The 20,842-nt window shown below is 44.8% G+C and overlaps 1 protein-coding gene across 1 annotated transcript in view; it reads left to right on the top strand.

Annotated features, from left to right (window-relative positions):
• Window positions 1-20,842, top strand: part of CAMK4 (calcium/calmodulin dependent protein kinase IV) — a 495,844-nt gene that overhangs the window by 372,443 nt on the left and 102,559 nt on the right. Inside the window, exon 6 of the mRNA XM_063964113.1 lies at window positions 206-296. Within this exon, the coding sequence (XP_063820183.1) occupies window positions 206-296 (91 nt within the window). The remainder of the gene's footprint in view (window positions 1-205; window positions 297-20,842) is intronic.

The following is a 20,842-nucleotide window of genomic DNA, read 5'->3' on the forward strand; positions in this document are numbered from 1 at the left end:
GATTTTAGTGAATCAGTATTATTCTACTGCAGAATTGCAACAAAATCAACAGAATACGTTTATTGAGATGGTGATGGTTAGTTTTGAAAACAAAGAACCTAATTGTATCTTCTAAAGGTCAAAAATGTAATAATAATCTTACATAAAACACTAAGCAAACGCTGACACAGTAGATTGGGACTAATGGAATGTTTTCTGTCCTTAGTATTTGCATGAAAATGGGATTGTTCACCGAGATCTGAAGCCAGAAAATCTGCTTTATGCTACAGCAGCGCCAGATGCTCCCTTGAAAATAGGTAAGCATGACCACCAGTGTTCAGTAATAACCTGCACCGATTGTTCTTCCATAAATACAGTACACTGTATATTGATTCATTTCATTTATACCTGAGTGCAGAGCCAAATTAGGATGAAATATTGTTTCCAGTTGTAAAGTGCAACAGAATTTGCTGCACTATATAAGAAACTGCTAATAAATACATAAATAATAATGGAGCACTAGACATATGAGCAATTGTCCTACTCGCTCCACCCCCCTCCAGACTACTATTCAATCAATAGCTAATGCTGCATTGTAGTCTCAAAGCTTTGCTTATGTATATAGATGGACAGAGAGATAGAGAGACATACCGGAGGTGTTCATCTTATACCAACAACAAACATCTTCCTATAAACCAACACTGGTGCCCATATTATAGCAGCCGTGTCCATTTGTTTAAAAAAATCTCAATATGACTATAGAGTTTTTTTTAACAAATGTGGCCATATAATACCCATAGTGCCATATGATTATACTATACACTCTTATTATAGCATTAGTGCCACATCATTATACTATACACTCTTATTTTACCAATAGTGCCACATGTTTATACTATACACTCTTATTATACCAATAGTGCCACATGATTATACTATACACTCTAAGTATACCTATAGTGCCCCATGATTATACTATACACTCTTTATTATGTGAGAGGTGAGGCTGCTGTGTGGTGGTGCCTGCTGCCGTGCAGGTGTAGACTCGGTACTCACCAGGCGCCGCTCTCTCTCACCTTCAGGTACCGGAACCTCCAACGGACCTGGAAATCTTCAGTCGGATCCGGACACGGCGATTCCCTCTCGGAGCTGACCGACGAGCGAGCTGAGGAGAGAAAGGTTTACCTTAAGGGGGGTATCGACCCTTCTTCCACTGGAACAGGGGATACCCCAGGGGTGACTGCGACCTTCACCGGTTGGGTGAAAGGTCATCACTGGCACAAAGCCTCAGCCACCCAGCTTTCACACACTCGCGCTCTCGCACGTAGTGTGATGAAAAGGATTCTCACGTCCGTGAGCAATCCCGATTCCGGCGCTCGGGGACAGACAAGGGACAAACGCACACAGATGTTACTCACCGTCAGTTTCGCACTGCGAACGTCTTCTTCTCTTACAGGTCCCTGTAAGGAGATAAACAAACAAGCAAACAGCCGTGCAGGGCCTAACTCTAACCTAGTGTCACACCCTATACTAACTACAACGGCAGAGCCCTCAAACTAGCTCTGTGGGTGTGGTGCAACAAAACTAACACACTTAACGAGCTCACACATCGCCCCGCATGGTAACATACATCACGATACACAATGCAAGCGACGGTACGGTCCCTTTATCTACCCGACTCAGAACACCCAGTAGTGGGGGCCGCACAGCTCACCCACCTACCATACTCTCTCTTTAGGGGCTCAGGCCGAGCGGGCCTGCCTACTTAATACCTCAGGGTGGCCTGGGCCTAGCGCCCAGGGCCACCTGTACTCACCTCGGGGAAACACGGATTCACTGGGCCTAGCGCCCCCTAACTGCACACAGGCCGGAGGCCTGACTTCGCCCACGGGCCTAGCGCCCGCCTAACTTGCTGCCCGTTGGGTGACCTGGGCCTTGTGCCCAAGGTCACCTTATCGTATCCCTAATCGGCCAAAATACACCCCCGGGCCTAATGCCTGCCTAACTGTGCCACAGGGAGGGTGGCTTGGGCCTAACGCCCAAACCACCTAATAAAATAGTGACCCCAAACTCCTATCTGCGCCCCAGGCCTAGTGCCTGAATTGTGCCCTCGGGCCTAATGCCCATCCCTGGTGGTCGAGGGAGGAAAAGGGGAGGGGGAAGGATAGCCTCACTGAGGCCTCACCTAATCCGGGGGCCTCCGGCACCGTCTTCTGCCGCTGACCCGTCCTGGCCAGCGGCGTCGCCTCTGCTGCTCCGCGTCCAGCCGCCGCTGGACATCTTCTTCCCGGAGCCCGACCGCTGGCCTTCTCCTCGCGCTCTTCCGCGCGCGCGCTGACCTCCGCTCTCGCCTGTCTTCTTCCTTCTCCTCTTCGCCGCTCTTCGGCGCGGCCTTTTCTTCAGGCTCCCGCCCGGCGTCTGACGTCAGACGCCGGGGGCGGGGCCTATGAGGCGGCGAGCGCCGATTGGCTCGCCGCGTCTCTCTCTGATTGGCCGCCGCTCCGGGAGCCGCGATTGGCTCCCGGAGGGCGCCAACATTTAAACTACCCCGCAGCCTCCGGTCCGGTGCAGGGAAGAGGGTAATCCCTGCACCGGACACCCGCCGCTCCTGCCCACGGACAAACGCTGGGGGCAGACCAACTGCCCCAGCGCTGCCCCGCACACACTTCCGCAGGGGACACAGATCCCCTGCGTGCTGCTGAAGGGATGTGTCTCGGGGGACCGGACACATCTCCACAATTATACCAATAGTGCCACATAATTATACTATACACTCTTATTATACCAATAGGACCACATAATTATACTATACACTCTTATTATTCCATTAGTGCCCCATGATTATACTATTCACTCTTATTATACCTATAGTGCCCTATGATTATACTATACACTCTTATTATACCAATGGTGCAACATTATTATACTATACACTCTTATTATACCAATAGTGCCCTATGATTATACTATACACTCTTATTATACCAATGGTGCCACATAATTATACTATACACTCTTATTATACCAATAGTGCCCCATGGTTATACTGTACACTCTTATTATACCAATAGTGCCACATAATTATACTATACACTCTTATTATTCCAATAGTGCCCCATGATTATACTATACACTCTTATTATACCAATAGTGCCCCATGATTATACTATACACTCTTATTATTCCAATAGTGCCCCATGATTATACTATACACTCTTATTATTCCAATAGTTCCCCATGATTATACTATACACTCTTATTATACCAATAGTGCCCCATGATTATACTATACACTCTTATTATACCACAAGTGCTCACATTAAAATATATAATCAGCTGAAAAAGAACTATATGATTATATAGGAGCCAAATAAACCATATCATAGTAGGAGGTACCATAATTTAGCAGCAATATGAGTATATATGCCCATATAATATATCAGCACTACCCATATTATAATAGAAGAGCTATTATGTACTAGCTGTGGTCATATGATATAAGTAGTGCACTGATTCAGAGGTGAATGACTTTATGCCAGTGCCAATACAAAGCCAATCCCTGGTGTACATCCGATGCGTATGAATGTGCAAGGACTGAGATGGCCACTGGGAATACATATGATATCCTGGCAGGCGGGATGCCGGCTTTCACTATACCGACAGCTTCATCCTGTCTGCCAGAATCCTGGCAGCGAGACAGCGAGTTCCCTCGCTGCATTCGGCATGCATCGGGCCTGGTGGCTTGCTTCGCTCACAACAGGTTCTATTCCCACTCGGTTGGTGGAGCGGACCCACTACCGAATGTGAATACCGAGAGTTTGTCAGTATTCCGGGCGTTGGTATATCACTGGCTGCCTGGATTCCGGCGTCAGTCTCCTGATCGGTGGGATCCCGACAGCCGGTATATTGACTGAGAGTCTGTATACACGTAACAGCACTCTCATACGATGGACCATCTTAGTCCGTCTGTTTAGCCAATTTCTGATACCATTCATCTCAATCACGCCAACACCTTTGTGCCGACACACTGTGTAACGCATGTACCATAGGAGACTTTAGGGATTTCACTCACGTGCAGTAGCAAACAAATACTGAACTCTGTGAACATCAGTAATGCATGCCAGTCTGAAACTGGCCTATTATCCCTGGAGAGTTGGCATACCTATGCTAGCAGTGGTTAACAGCGATGTCTATATTATACAAGCAGTGATTATATACTTCCATCAGAAGTTACCATAGGGTAGAATTATGATACTAGCTTGTATCAGGCCGTTATGGCGCTTCCCGCTTTGCGTCTTTACCAAGGCGAAGCAGGAAGCTCTAGTGACGAGATGTATAAGATCTGACAAAATGTATTAACCCCTTACTGCCAGAGTGGGGTAGTGAAAACTCCAGCGATACCTGTCAATGCCCACAGCGCATCAGTCTAGTACTGATGCGCTGTGTCTCACCCACCCTGGTTGGCTCCAGTGAGCATGTGGGAGATCTCGCTACCATCGCAAGATCTCCCTTGCACAGTCTGGAGCCAGCAGCAGTGGCTGTCAATGAGGTAACGACACCTGCAGCTGTTGAAATCGATAACTGCAGGTGTTAGAATGGTCAGTGCCACTGGTTGTTCTTACATTGCCCTGCACATTGGCATACTATCTTACAGAGAACAGTGCCGATAATGACAATGCCCCTGTCATGTACCACACTTTGGCACAGTCATACTGTACATGAGGGAGAAATTATATCAATGCACATAACATGTACTGATCCACCTCTTCCCTATAACGGGGGGTCGTATATCTAACATGCACTGATCCACCTCTTCCCCATAACAGGGGGTCGTATATCTAACATGCACTGATCCACCTCTTCCCCATAACGGGGGTTGTATATCTAACATGAACTGATCCACCTCTTCCCCGTAATGGGGGGGTCGTATATCTAACATGCACTGATCCACCTCTTCCCCATAACGGGGGGTCATATATCTAACATGCACTGATTCACCTCTTCCCCATAACAGGGGTACATGAGGGAGAAATTATATCAATGCACATAACATGTACTGATCCACCTCTTCCCCATAACGGGGGGTCGTATATCTAACATGCACTGATCCACCTCTTTCCCAAACGGGGGGTCGTATATCTAACATGCACTGATCCACCTCTTCCCCATAACGGGGGGTCGTATATCTAACATGCACTGATCCAGCTCTTCCCCGTAATGGGGGGGTCGTATATCTAACATGCACTGATCCACCTCTTCCCCATAACGGGGGGTCATATATCTAACATGCACTGATTCACCTCTTCCCCATAACAGGGGTACATGAGGGAGAAATTATATCAATGCACATAACATGTACTGATCCACCTCTTCCCCATAACGGGGGGTCGTATATCTAACATGCACTGATCCACCTCTTCCCCAAACGGGGGGGTCGTATATCTAACATGCACTGATCCACCTCTTCCCCATAACGGGGGGTCGTATATCTAACATGCACTGATCCTCCTCTTCCCCATAATGGGGGGTCATATATCTAACATGCACTGATCCACCTCTTCCCCATAACGGGGGGTCGTATATCTAACATGCACTGATTCACCTCTTCCCCATAACGGGGGGTCGTATATCTAACATGCACTGATCCACCTCTTCCCCAGAACGGGGGGTCGTATATCTAACATGCACTGATTCACCTCTTCCCCGTAACAGGGGTACATGAGGGAGAAATTATATCAATGCACATAACATGTACTGATCCACCTCTTCCCCATAACGGGGGGTCGTATATCTAACATGCACTGATCCACCTCTTCCCCATAACGGGGGGGGGGGGGGGGGTCGTATATCTAACATGCACTGATCCACCTCTTCCACATAACGGGGGGTCGTATATCTAACATGCACTGATTGTTATAATCCTGAGCATATTACTCATGTTTTGCTAGTTATTCTTATGATTTACCTTTGCCTCAGTTTGTGGAACTACAGGTCACAGCTAGCTCCTGCATAGTTGTCTCCCAGTGCCTCAGCTCCTGCATTCAGCAACTGACTTCACAGGTATCTGCATTCTGTAATTACAGCTGGTTACCTGAAACCTACTATTCAGCTTGTCAGCCTGCTCAGACTGCACTGCAGCTGCATGATATATCAATTACTGGGGGCCTGTCTGGTGCTCACAGCTGATTGGTCCAGCCTGTTCTTTTAAGCCTCTCAATCCCAAGATAGCTACTCCATAAGGTGTTCTGCTCTCTGGTTCCTCTCTGGTCTCAGTTCATCTGTCCAGTGGGTTTGCCTTGTTCCTGCATTGAATTCCAGCTTCACCATCTTGCTGATGAACCTAGTCTGCCGACTACCGTTACCCTGTCTCCAAGTGTCTGCACCCCAGTCCGTCCGTGTGCCGCTACCTCCTGTGTCTCTCCTAGAGTTCCTGCTGTTGTTCCATCTCCACGGCCCCAGTGTACCAACTGGCCGTGTGCACCCTGCCACCTTCTCTAGTTCCTGTTTGTTCCTGCGTACCCCTGCGGTTTGTCATATACATCTGGACTATCATACAACACCTCTACCATAACTCTAGTCCAGTTCAGGTATCAAGTGACCCAGACAGGGGGCCGCGACCTGCACGTTGGGGGCCGCGAAGCCCATATAGCCTTGCGGGGTTCCCTGGTGAAAACCTCCCGGCGTGTTAGACTCCGCGCCTCTGTTCTGGGTAACGTCAACCACTTGGTACCTGATCCCCAATACCGGATTCTGCACCAGTTCCTGACACTGATCGACTTCTCCCCCATAACGGAGGATCATACATCTAACATGCACTGATACCACTTCTCCCCCATAATGGAGGATCATACATATAACATGCTACTGATCCACTTATCCCACATAATGGAGGCTCATACATCTAACATGCACTGATACCACTTCTCCAACATAACGGAGGATCATACATCTAACATGCACTGATACCAGTTCTCCAACATAACGGAGGATCATACATCTAACATGCACTGATACCAGTTCTCCAACATAACGGAGGATCATACATCTAACATGCACTGATATCAGTTCTCCAACATAACGGAGGATCATACATCTAACATGCACTGATACCACTTCTCCAACATAACGGAGGATCATACATCTAACATGCACTGATACCACTTCTCCAACATAACGGAGGATCATACATCTAACATGCACTGATACCACTTCTCCAACATAACGGAGGATCATACATCTAACATGCACTGATACCACTTCTCCAACATAACGGAGGATCATACATCTAACATGCACTGATACCACTTCTCCAACATAACGGAGGATCATACATCTAACATGCACTGATACCACTTCTCCAACATAACGGAGGATCATACATCTAACATGCTACAGATCCACTCATCCCACATAATGGAGGCTCATACATCTAACATGCACTGATCCACTTCTCCTCCATAATGGAAGATCATACATCTAACATGCACTGATCCACTTCTTCCCCATGAACGGAGGATCATACATCTAACATGCACTGATACTACTTCTCCTCCATAATGGAAGATCATACATTTTTCATGCACTGATCCACTTCTTCCCCATGAACGGAGGATCATACATCTAACATGCACTGATCCACTTCTCCAACATAACGGAGGCTCATACATCTAACATGCACTGATCCACTTCTCCCCATAACGGAGGATCATACATCTAACATACACTGATCCACTTCTCCAACATAATGGAGACTCATACATCTAACATGCACTGATCCACTTCTCCCCATAACAGAGGATCATACATCTAACATACACTGATCCACTTTTCCCCCATAATGGAGGATCATACATCTAACATGCACTGATCCACTTCTGCAACATAACGGAGGATCATACATCTAACGTGCACTGATCCACTTCTGCAACATAACGGAGGAACATACATCTAACATGCACTGATCCACTTCTCTCCCATAATGGAGGCTCATACATCTAACATGCACGGATACCACTTCTCCCCATAACGGAGGATCATACATTTAACATGCACTGATCCACTTCTCACCCATAACGGAGGATCATACATCTAACATGCACTGATCCACTTCTCACCCATAACGGAGGATCATACATTTAACATGCACTGATCCACTTCTCCTCCATAACAGCGGATCAAACATCAAACATGCACTGATCCACTTCTCCCCCATAACGGAGGATCATACATCTAACATGCACTGATCCACTTCTCACCCATAACGGAGGATCATACATTTAACATGCACTGATCCACTTCTCCTCCATAACAGCGGATCAAACATCAAACATGCACTGATCCACTTCTCCCCCATAACGGAGGATCATACGTCTGAGACTATCACATTGTTTACGCCTACCCAGTCCCATTACCAGGACTGCCATCAGAAATAGTGGAGACCAGTGCAAATGAAACAGACAGGAAACCTTACTCTTCCACCACTTCACCAGCACTGGCGCCTGGAGCAAGTACATGCTATGACAACATCCCCCTTACCGAAGGGTGTCAGCATGCCTTTTGCCTGCCCCTAAGACTTGCCTTCATGCTCCCCAGACATTCCAACATACCATCAGACTTTACCACCACACCAGTGGCGTTAGTACCAGATGCCCGGAGACAAGATAAATATTGGTTGCCCCCCCCCCCCCCCCTGCTATATATATGGATTAATATATGTATGTATGTATATATATATATATATATATATATATATCTATCTATAAGTGAATTGATAGCTACCGCTATCTCGTATAACTTAATGATGTTGCTGAACACATGGAACGGGGCTGAGAGGTGCCCCCCTACAGAGCAGGAGCCCGGCGGCAGCCAACTCTGTTGCCTCCCACAGTTACGCCTCTGCACCAGACCCTTACCTGCACATCAGACTACTGATGTGCCTTCAGACTCTAACACTGACAGATGGAGACTGTACCAGCTGCTATCACTGACTATCCTAGTGAGATGACATCACGTCAACATCACATGAACTCTGAGATGTGGAAGGACTCTACCCCACCTGGTCTGACAATGCATCAGGTCCCACTGTTTCTCATAGCTGTATTAAAGCACAGAAGAAAAGGAGCCCTCTGAGCTACAATTATATGTATATAATGGTTGTGCAAACACAAGAAATGCATATAATATATATTATTTAGAACTATTTACTTAAGAACATGACAAAAGGATATGAGATATAGTATGTTCCAGCTGATCATATCACAGGTGCACTGTCATCACAGTCCTTCATGAAGGTTCCTGTACATAAATATAAAAAGCACATAATAGTACAATAAAAAAAAAGTATAATTTCGATATTTAAAAAGAATAGCAAAATTCCCATACAGTGTATCAGAAATGGATAGGCTTATCTCAGATTTTGGGTGGCAATAAAGGAGTGTTTTCCCGTCCAGAAAAATGTCCTCCAGAAGTGCACAGCGAGCACTGACGCATTTTGTCCAAATCCAGACTTCCTTAGCAACAAATCCTACTCTGAAATTTTGTTCTCCGTGATTTTTATTATTTTTATTGCAAAGCACTGCAACTCAAAATTACTTTTTTAATGTTACAGAACTTTATGATCCAATAATATCTTAAGAAAAAAAGCTGTAATGTTTGCCTATTACTATCTTATTGCAAGCATTGTTGAAGCTTTTAGTTTACACTGGTAAAGATCAATTGCCAAAAGAGTACACAATTGCTTCTCATTTGTCTTCAAACAATAAATCATTAAAATAATTTTAAAACAAATGGTGAAGGACGGTCACGGTTGCCAGTAGCTGACTGTGGTGACATTTCTACAGCGTTCATCTTTCATATCGTCACCTTACATATCGCCACTCCTCGTTCCAGCCATAGTACATATCCTATAGCTGGAAAGAGCTGCTTTATTATTGCTGGCTGATAAAGTTTCTGCCTTACAATAATAACCCAATCACTAGCTGCAATTTTTATTCCAGTATTATATGTAACAGTTGTTCCTCAATCCTGTAGATTGTAAGCCTATCTGGGCAATGTCATCTTTACATTGTTTCGTGTAATTATAGCTCAATTATTTGTGTCATGGGGCCTAATTCTGAGTTGATCGCAGCAGCAAATTTGTTAGCAGTTGGGCAAAACCATATGCACTGCAGGGGGGACAGATATAACATGTGTAGAGAGAGTTGGATTTGGGTGGGGTGTATTCAAACTGAAATCTAAATTGCAGTGTAAAAATAAAGCAGCCAGTATTTACCCTGCACAGAAACTAAATAACCCACCCAAATCTAACTCTCTCTGCAAATGTTATATCTGCCCCCCCCTGCAGTGTACATGGTTTTGCCCAATTGCTAACAAACTTGCTGCTGCGATCAACTCAGAATTACCCCCATGATCCACTTAATATACAAAACTTTATCATATATATACAGTTGTGCTCATAAGTTTACATACCCTAGCAGAATTTGTGATTTTCTGGCCATTTGTCAGAGAATATGAATAATAACTCACAAACTTTTCTTTCACTCATGGTGGTTGGGTGAAGCCATTTATTGTCAAACAACTGTGTTTACTCTTTTTAAATCATAATGACAACAGAAACTACCCAAATGACCCTGATCAAAAGTTTACACACCCCAGTTCTTAATACCGTGTATTGCCCCCTTTAACATCAATGACAGCTTGAAGTCTTTTGTGGTAGTTGTGGATGAGGCTCTTTATTTTCTCAGATGGTAAAGCTGCCCATTCTTCTTGGCAAAAAGCCTCCAGTTCCTGTAAATTATTGGGCTGTCTTGCATGAACTGCACGTTTGAGATCTCCCCAGAGTGGCTCAATGATATTGAGGTCAGGAGACTGAGATGGCCACTCCAGAACCTTCACTTTATTCTGCTGTAGCCAATGACAGGTCGACTTGGCCTTGTGTTTTGGATCATTGTCATGTTGGAACGTCCAAGTACATCCCATGCGCAGCTTCTGGGCTGATGATTGCAAATTTTCCTCCAGTATTTTCTGATAACATGCTGCATTCATCTTGCCATCAATTTTGACCAAGTTTTCAGTGCCTTTGTAGCTCACACATCCCCAAAACATCAGCGATCCACCTCCATGTTTCACAGTAGGAATGGTGTACCTTTCATCATAGGCCTTGTTGACTCCTCTCCAAATGTAACGTTTATGGCTCATCACTCCAAATGACTTTGTTCCAGAAGTTTTGAGGCTTGTCTCTGTGCAGTTTGGAGTATTGTAAGCGGGATGCTTTGTGGCATTTGCGTAGTATTGGCTTTCTTCTTGCGACTCGACCATGCAGCCCATTTTTCTTCAAATGCCTCCTTATTGTGCATCTTGAAACAACCACACCACTTTTTTTCAGAGAGTCCTGTATTTCAGCTGAAGTTATTTGTGGATTTTTCTTTGCATCCCGAACAATTTTCCTGGCAGTTGTGGTTGAAATTTTTGTTGGTCTACCTGATCGTGATTTGGTTTCCACAGAATCCCTCATTTTCCACTTCTTAATTAGAGTTTGAACACTGCTGATTGGCATTCTCAATTGCTTGGATATCTTTTTATATCCCTTTCCTGTTTTATACAGTTCAATTACCTTTTCCCGCAGATCCTTTGACAATTCTTTTGCTTTCCCCATGACTCAGAATCCAGACACGTCAGTTCAGCACTTGATGAAAGATGCAGGGGTATTTCAGGAGTCCAGAAACTCACTGACCTTTTATACACACACACTGATTACAAGCAAACAGATCACAGGTGAGGATGGTTACCTTTAGTAGCCATTCAAACCCGTTTGTGTCATGTTATCAGGCCAAAATCTCCAGGGTATGTAAACTTTTGATCAGGGTCATTTGGGTAGTTTCCGTTGTCATTATGATTTAAAAAGAGTAAACACAGTTGTTTGACAATAAATTGCTTCACCCAACCACTAACCATGAGTGAAAGAAAAGTTTGTGAGTTATCATTCATATTCTCTGACAAATGGCCAGAAAATCGCAAATTCTGCTAGGGTATGTAAACTTATGAGCACAACTGTATATATGTATATAGGGTGAGCTTACAGCGCCAAAAAATGCAGTAGAAAGTAATTTTTCACAGTATGTCTATGATATACCCTAGTGAAATATCTGGTCTCTATATGCCACTCCCCTTTATTTATGGGGCGTCTGCTCGATCTTAGGTAAAACCTACACTTGTACGTGTGCAGGATAGAAGAAAATTGGAAAAAGCAAATAAGATCAGAGCGACCACAGGTGGTAGATAAGCTAGGAGACTAAAAAGATGTTTTTTTTAAAAAACAATACAGGGTTTATTTTACAATGAACGTTTAGACAAGTTTTGGACATAAAAAAAGGTAACATACAAGAATGCTTCTTTAAAAATCCGTTAAAAAGTTATCAAAAAAGCATTGCAAAGGACATGAACAATAATAAAAAAATGACTACGATAAAAGTAGTGCTAAAAATTCAAGTACTTAGAAGATAAGAATCATTAGAAACAGCTGTGTGTCTAAAATTATGTAAAAAGTATGTATGTAGATAAAAAGTTCCGTAAATAGAAAAAGCAGCTTAACTGAGGACTTCAATAGTAGCAGGAATCACCCAACGCGTTTCGTCTGGTCTGACTTCATCAAGGGGTAGTGAGTACAGTGGGACACATCATCTATATATACCCCTGTGGGTAAGGAAGTGATTAATGACGTCACTTCCTGTAATTTATTGACATTTTTGGAAACAGGATTCAATCATGCATGTGCAATTCAAAAACACATAATCAGTGTGACCAATAGGGAGGGAGGCTGTAAATATAGTAAAGCGCTTGGTTAGCGCTAAGAAACAGTGCTGGGAGTCTTTGTAGACCATCGCGTCATTTCCGCGATCGGCGTCATACTCCGGAGTAAACGAGACCAAAGGACTTTTATGGTCTACAAAGACTCCCAGCACTGTTTCTTAGCGCTAACCAAGCGCTTTACTATATTTACAGCCTCCCTCCCTATTGGTCACACTGATTATGTGTTTTTGAATTGCACATGCATGATTGAATCCTGTTTCCAAAAATGTCAATCAATTACAGGAAGTGACGTCATTAATCACTTCCTTACCCACAGGGGTATATATAGATGATGTGTCCCACTGTACTCACTACCCCTTGATGAAGTCAGACCAGACGAAACGCGTTGGGTGATTCCTGCTACTATTGAAGTCCTCAGTTAAGCTGCTTTTTCTATTTACGGAACTTTTTATCTACATACATACTTTTTACATAATTTTAGACACACAGCTGTTTCTAATGATTCTTATCTTCTAAGTACTTGAATTTTTAGCACTACTTTTATCGTAGTCATTTTTTTATTATTGTTCATGTCCTTTGCAATGCTTTTTTGATAACTTTTTAACGGATTTTTAAAGAAGCATTCTTGTATGTTACCTTTTTTTATGTCCAAAACTTGTCTAAACGTTCATTGTAAAATAAACCCTGTATTGTTTTTAAAAAAAAACATCTTTTTAGTCTCCTAGCTTATCTACCACCTGTGGTCGCTCTGATCTTATTTGCTTTTTACAACTGTATATATATATATATATATATGTGTATATATATATATATATATATATATATATATATATATATTAGATTAAATGTAAGCTAAAATACAGGTTGCTTCCAGTTAACTAAAGGCATAGCAGGAATCTACTTACTATTCTCTGGATTACTGCAGAACACAGATGCTTTTCTTCTTAGTGTGGATTATTTGGATAATTCTATGCCCTATCATGTTAAATCTATTTCTGCTGTATGTTGGTTTAGTGGTTTCTTTAGTCAGTAAGCAAGTTGGATAACGAACCAGCCAAACAATTTACAGTATTTCTTAGTCTAAAGTTATATTGTTATATGCCTGTGTACAGTAACAACTGTATATCATTTCCTGTAATAAAGCTTTGTAGAAAATTCAAAAAGCATCTTAAGGAATCATAGAACTGCAAGTTGGGTCTTCCATATCCGAAATGGCTTGGACCAGAAGTATTTTGGATTTTTTCCGTACTTTGTAATATTTGCATACCATAATGAGATATCTTGGGATGAGAGCCAAGCCTAAACACAAAATGCATTGATGTTCAGTGTATGGAGGCACAGCTGTTATTGAACCATCTCTAAGCTCCTATACCATTTGGTCAGATCATCCTGAAAAGTTTCCCAGCATTAGCAATATATTTGACTCATTTTTAATAAAACCCCCCACTATTTTTTCAGATGGTGTTTTACTGCACATTCAGAGCTCAGAAAGGGTGTCTACCTGATCTATTCAACCAGCAAACATATCATGAGTGAAGAGAATATCCAGGGGTGTATCTACCCATTGGCCAGGATGGCACTCGCCAGGGGCGCCAGGCAAGGAGGGGGCGCCACCTGGCGAGTGACACCCGCTGCCAAAGGGTAGAAAAGTAGTACTGTCAGACTGTACCTGGTGAGAGTCTGTTACTGCTGGAGCGGCGCCGGTGTCCGGCAGCACCGTACTTGTAATCAGACTCAAACTAAACTACAGTTCCCAGCAGCCCTTGTTGCTGGGAGCTCCAGGCAGCAAGGGCTGCTGGGAACTGTAGTTTATTTTGAGTCTGATTACAAGTGCAGTGCTGCCGGACACTAGTCTGATCACTAGTGCAGTGCGGTGCTGACGGACACCAGCGCCGCGCCGGCAGTAACAGTCTCTCACCAGGTACACAGCAATTGTTATATAGCACAGTGCTATAGGTCTATTTGTTGTTGAAGATAATAAAAAAGTGGCAGTGTTTGGGAGAAGGGACTGTTGTACCTGGAAAACTACACGATTTTCATGCATGTTAGATGTAAGCAAGCGAAAACTTTAACATGTTGAGTGTAATAAAGAATATACATATCTTACCTATTTCAAGGCCAGGTTCAAGGAAATGTATATCAGTTAATTGTATAATTTATAGAGATGAGCGCCGGAAATTTTTCGGGTTTTGTGTTTTGGTTTTGGGTTCGGTTCCGCGGCCGTGTTTTGGGTTCGACCGCGTTTTGGCAAAACCTAACCGAATTTTTTTTGTCGGATTCGGGTGTGTTTTGGATTCGGGTGTTTTTTTCCAAAAAACCTAAAAAACAGCTTAAATCATAGAATTTGGGGGTCATTTTGATCCCAAAGTATTATTAACCTCAAAAACCATAATTTCCACTCATTTTCAGTCTATTCTGAATACCTCACACCTCACAATATTATTTTTAGTCCTAAAATTTGCACTGAGGTCGCTGGATGACTAAGCTCAGCGACCCTAGTGGCCGACACAAACACCTGGCCCATCTAGGAGTGGCACTGCAGTGTCACGCAGGATGTCCCTTCCAAAAAACCCTCCCCAAACAGCACATGACGCAAAGAAAAAAAGAGGCGCAATGAGGTAGCTGTGTGAGTAAGATAAGCGACCCTAGTGGCCGACACAAACACCGGGCCCATCTAGGAGTGGCACTGCAGTGTCACGCAGGATGTCCCTTCCAAAAAACCCTCCCCAAACAGCACATGACGCAAAGAAAAAAAGAGGCGCAATGAGGTAGCTGTGTGAGTAAGATAAGCGACCCTAGTGGCCGACACAAACACCGGGCCCATCTAGGAGTGGCACTGCAGTGTCACGCAGGATGGCCCTTCCAAAAAACCCTCCCCAAACAGCACATGACGCAAAGAAAAAAAGAGGCGCAATGAGGTAGCTGTGTGAGTAAGATAAGCGACCCTAGTGGCCGACACAAACACCGGGCCCATCTAGGAGTGTCACTACAGTGTCACGCAGGATGGCCCTTCCAAAAAACCCTCCCCAAACAGCACATGACGCAAAGAAAAAAAGAGGCGCAATGAGGTAGCTGTGTGAGTAAGATAAGCGACCCTAGTGGCCGACACAAACACCGGGCCCATCTAGGAGTGTCACTGCAGTGTCACGCAGGATGGCCCTTCCAAAAAACCCTCCCCAAACAGCACATGACGCAAAGAAAAAAAGAGGCGCAATGAGGTAGCTGTGTGAGTAAGATAAGCGACCCTAGTGGCCGACACAAACACCGGGCCCATCTAGGAGTGGCACTGCAGTGTCACGCAGGATGGCCCTTTTCAAAAAACCCTCCCCAAACAGCACATGACGCAAAGAAAAATTAAAGAAAAAAGAGGTGCAAGATGGAATTGTCCTTGGGCCCTCCCACCCACCCTTATGTTGTATAAACAGGACATGCACACTTTAATCAACCCATCATTTCAGTGACAGGGTCTGCCACACGACTGTGACTGATATGACGGGTTGGTTTGGACCCCCACCAAAAAAGAAGCAATTAATCTCTCCTTGCACAAACTGGCTCTACAGAGGCAAGATGTCCACCTCATCATCATCCTCCGATATATCACCGTGTACATCCCGCTCCTCACAGATTATCAATTCGTCCCCACTGGAATCCACCATCTCAGCTCCCTGTGTACTTTGTGGAGGCAATTGCTGCTGGTCAATGTCTCCGCGGAGGAATTGATTATAATTAATTTTAATGAACATCATCTTCTCCACATTTTCTGGATGTAACCTCGTACGCCGATTGCTGACAAGGTGAGCGGCGGCACTAAACACTCTTTCGGAGTACACACTTGTGGGAGGGCAACTTAGGTAGAATAAAGCCAGTTTGTGCAAGGGCCTCCAAATTGCCTCTTTTTCCTGCCAGTATAAGTACGGACTGTGTGACGTGCCTACTTGGATGCGGTCACTCATATAATCCTCCACCATTCTTTCAATGTTGAGAGAATCATATGCAGTGACAGTAGACGACATGTCCGTAATCGTTGTCAGGTCCTTCAGTCCGGACCAGATGTCAGCATCAGCAGTCGCTCCAGACTGCCCTGCATCACCGCCAGCGGGTGGGCTCGGAATTCTGAGCCTTTTCCTCGCACCCCCAGTTGCGGGAGAATGTGAAGGAGGAGATGTTGACAGGTCGCGTTCCGCTTGACTTGACAATTTTCTCACCAGCAGGTCTTTCAATCCCAGCAGACTTGTGTCTGCCGGAAAGAGAGATCCAAGGTAGGTTTTAAATCTAGGATCGAGCACGGTGGCCAAAATGTAGTGCTCTGATTTCAACAGATTGACCACCCGTGAATCCTTGTTAAGCGAATTAAGGGCTCCATCCACAAGTCCCACATGCCTAGCGGAATCGCTCCGTGTTAGCTCCTCCTTCAATGTCTCCAGCTTCTTCTGCAAAAGCCTGATGAGGGGAATGACCTGACTCAGGCTGGCAGTGTCTGAACTGACTTCACGTGTGGCAAGTTCAAAGGGCATCAGAACCTTGCACAACGTTGAAATCATTCTCCACTGCGCTTAAGACAGGTGCATTCCACCTCCTATATCGTGCTCAATTGTATAGGCTTGAATGGCCTTTTGCTGCTCCTCCAACCTCTGAAGCATATAGAGGGTTGAATTCCACCTCGTTACCACTTCTTGCTTCAGATGATGGCAGGGCAGGTTCAGTAGTTTTTGGTGGTGCTCCAGTCTTCTGTACGTGGTGCCTGTACGCCGAAAGTGTCCCGCAATTCTTCTGGCCACCGACAGCATCTCTTGCACGCCCCTCTCGTTTTTTAAATAATTCTGCACCACCAAATTCAAGGTATGTGCAAAACATGGGACGTGCTGGAATTTGCCCATATTTAATGCACACACAATATTGCTGGCGTTGTCCGATGCCACAAATCCACAGGAGAGTCCAATTGGGGTAAGCCATTCCGCGATGATCTTCCTCAGTTGCCGTAAGAGGTTTTTAGCTGTGTGCGTATTCTGGAAAGCGGTGATACAAAGCGTAGCCTGCCTAGGAAAGAGTTGGCGTTTGCGAGATGCTGCTACTGGTGCCGCCGCTGCTGTTCTTGCGGCGGGAGTCCATACATCTACCCAGTGGGCTGTCACAGTCATATAGTCCTGACCCTGCCCTGCTCCACTTGTCCACATGTCCGTGGTTAAGTAAACATTGGGTACAGCTGCATTTTTTAGGACACTGGTGACTCTTTTTCTGAGGTCTGTGTACATTTTCGGTATCGCCTGCCTAGAGAAATGGAACCTAGATGGTATTTGGTACCGGGGACACAGTACCTCCAACAAGTCTCTAGTTGGCTCTGCAGTAATGATGGATACCGGAACCACGTTTCTCACCACCCAGGATGCCAAGGCCTCAGTTAACCGCTTTGCAGTAGGATGACTGCTGTGATATTTCATCTTTCTCGCAAAGGACTGTTGAACAGTCAATTGCTTACTGGAAGTAGTACAAGTGGGCTTACGACTTCCCCTCTGGGATGACCATCGACTCCCAGCAGCAACAACAGCAGCGCCAGCAGCAGTAGGCGTTACACGCAAGGATGCATCGGAGGAATCCCAGGCAGGAGAGGACTCGTCAGAATTGCCAGTGACATGGCCTGCAGGACTATTGGCATTCCTGGGGAAGGAGGAAATTGACACTGAGGGAGTTGGTGGGGTGGTTTGCGTGAGCTTGGTTACAAGAGGAAGGGATTTACTGGTCAGTGGACTGCTTCCGCTGTCGCCCAAAGTTTTTGAACTTGTCACTGACTTATTATGAATGCGCTGCAGGTGACGTATAAGGGAGGATGTTCCGAGGTGGTTAACGTCCTTACCCCTACTTATTACAGCTTGACAAAGGCAACACACGGCTTGACACCTGTTGTCCGCATTTCTGTTGAAATACTTCCACACCGAAGAGCTGATTTTTTTGGTATTTTCACCAGGCATGTCAGTGGCCATATTCCTCCCACGGACAACAGGTGTCTCCCCGGGTGCCTGACTTAAACAAACCACCTCACCATCAGAATCCTCCTGGTCAATTTCCTCCCCAGTGCCAGCAACACCCATATCCTCCTCATCCTGGTGTACTTCAACACTGACATCTTCAATCTGACTATCAGGAACTGGACTGCGGGTGCTCCTTCCAGCACTTGCAGGGGGCGTGCAAATGGTGGAAGGCGCATGCTCTTCACGTCCAGTGTTGGGAAGGTCAGGCATCGCAACCGACACAATTGGACTCTCCTTGTGGATTTGGGATTTCGAAGAACGCACAGTTCTTTGCGGTGCTTTTGCCAGCTTGAGTCTTTTCAGTTTTCTAGCGAGAGGCTGAGTGCTTCCATCCTCATGTGAAGCTGAACCACTAGCCATGAACATAGGCCAGGGCCTCAGCCGTTCCTTGCCACTCCGTGTGGTAAATGGCATATTGGCAAGTTTACGCTTCTCCTCCGACAATTTTATTTTAGGTTTTGGAGTCCTTTTTTTACTGATATTTGGTGTTTTGGATTTGACATGCTCTGTACTATGACATTGGGCATCGGCCTTGGCAGACGACGTTGCTGGCATTTCATCGTCTCGGCCATGACTAGTGGCAGCAGCTTCAGCACGAGGTGGAAGTGGATCTTGATCTTTCCCTAATTTTGGAACCTCAACATTTTTGTTCTCCATATTTTAATAGGCACAACTAAAAGGCACCTCAGGTAAACAATGGAGATGGATGGATACTAGTATACAATTATGGATGGACTGCCGAGTGCCGACACAGAGGTAGCTACAGCCGTGAACTACCGTACTGTGTCTGCTGCTAATATAGACTGGTTGATAATGAGATGTAGTATGTATAAAGAAGAAAGAAAAAAAAACCCACGGGTAGGTGGTATACAATTATGGATGGACTGCCGAGTGCCGACACAGAGGTAGCTACAGCCGTGGACTACCGTACTGTACTGTGTCTGCTGCTAATATAGACTGGATGATAATGAGATGTAGTATGTATAAAGAAGAAAGAAAAAAAAACCACGGGTAGGTGGTATACAATTATGGATGGACTGCCGAGTGCCGACACAGAGGTAGCTACAGCCGTGGACTACTGTACTGTACTGTGTCTGCTGCTAATATAGACTGGATGATAATGAGATGTAGTATGTATAAAGAAGAAAGAAAAAAAAACCACTGGTAGGTGGTATACAATTATGGATGGACTGCCGAGTGCCGACACAGAGATAGCTACAGCCGTGGACTACCGTACTGTGTCTGCTGCTAATATAGACTGGTTGATAATGAGATGTAGTATGTATAAAGAAGAAAGAAAAAAAAAACCACGGGTAGGTGGTATACAATTATGGATGGACTGCCGAGTGCCGACACAGAGATAGCTACAGCCGTGGACTACCGTACTGTACTGTGTCTGCTGCCAATATAGACTGGATGATAATGAGATGTAGTATGTATAAAGAAGAAAGAAAAAAAAAACCACGGGTAGGTGGTATACAATTATGGATGGACTGCCGAGTGCCGACACAGAGGTAGCTACAGCCGTGGACTACCGTACTGTACTGTGTCTGCTGCTAATATAGACTGGATGATAATGAGATGTAGTATGTATAAAGAAGAAAGAAAAAAAAACCACGGGTAGGTGGTATACAATTATGGATGGACTGCCGAGTGCCGACACAGAGGTAGCTACAGCTGTGAACTACCGTACTGTGTCTGCTGCTAATATAGACTGGTTGATAATGAGATGTAGTATGTATAAAGAAGAAAGAAAAAAAAAACCACGGGTAGGTGGTATACAATTATGGATGGACTGCCGAGTGCCGACACAGAGATAGCTACAGCCGTGGACTACCGTACTGTACTGTGTCTGCTGCTAATATAGACTGGATGATAATGAGATGTAGTATGTATAAAGAAGAAAGAAAAAAAAAACCACGGGTAGGTGGTATACAATTATGGATGGACTGCCGAGTGCCGACACAGAGGTAGCTACAGCCGTGGACTACCGTACTGTACTGTGTCTGCTGCTAATATAGACTGGATGA

The sequence above is a fragment of the Pseudophryne corroboree genome, chromosome 1, assembly GCF_028390025.1.
Source record: "Pseudophryne corroboree isolate aPseCor3 chromosome 1, aPseCor3.hap2, whole genome shotgun sequence".
In the NCBI taxonomy this organism is placed as follows: domain Eukaryota; kingdom Metazoa; phylum Chordata; class Amphibia; order Anura; family Myobatrachidae; genus Pseudophryne; species Pseudophryne corroboree.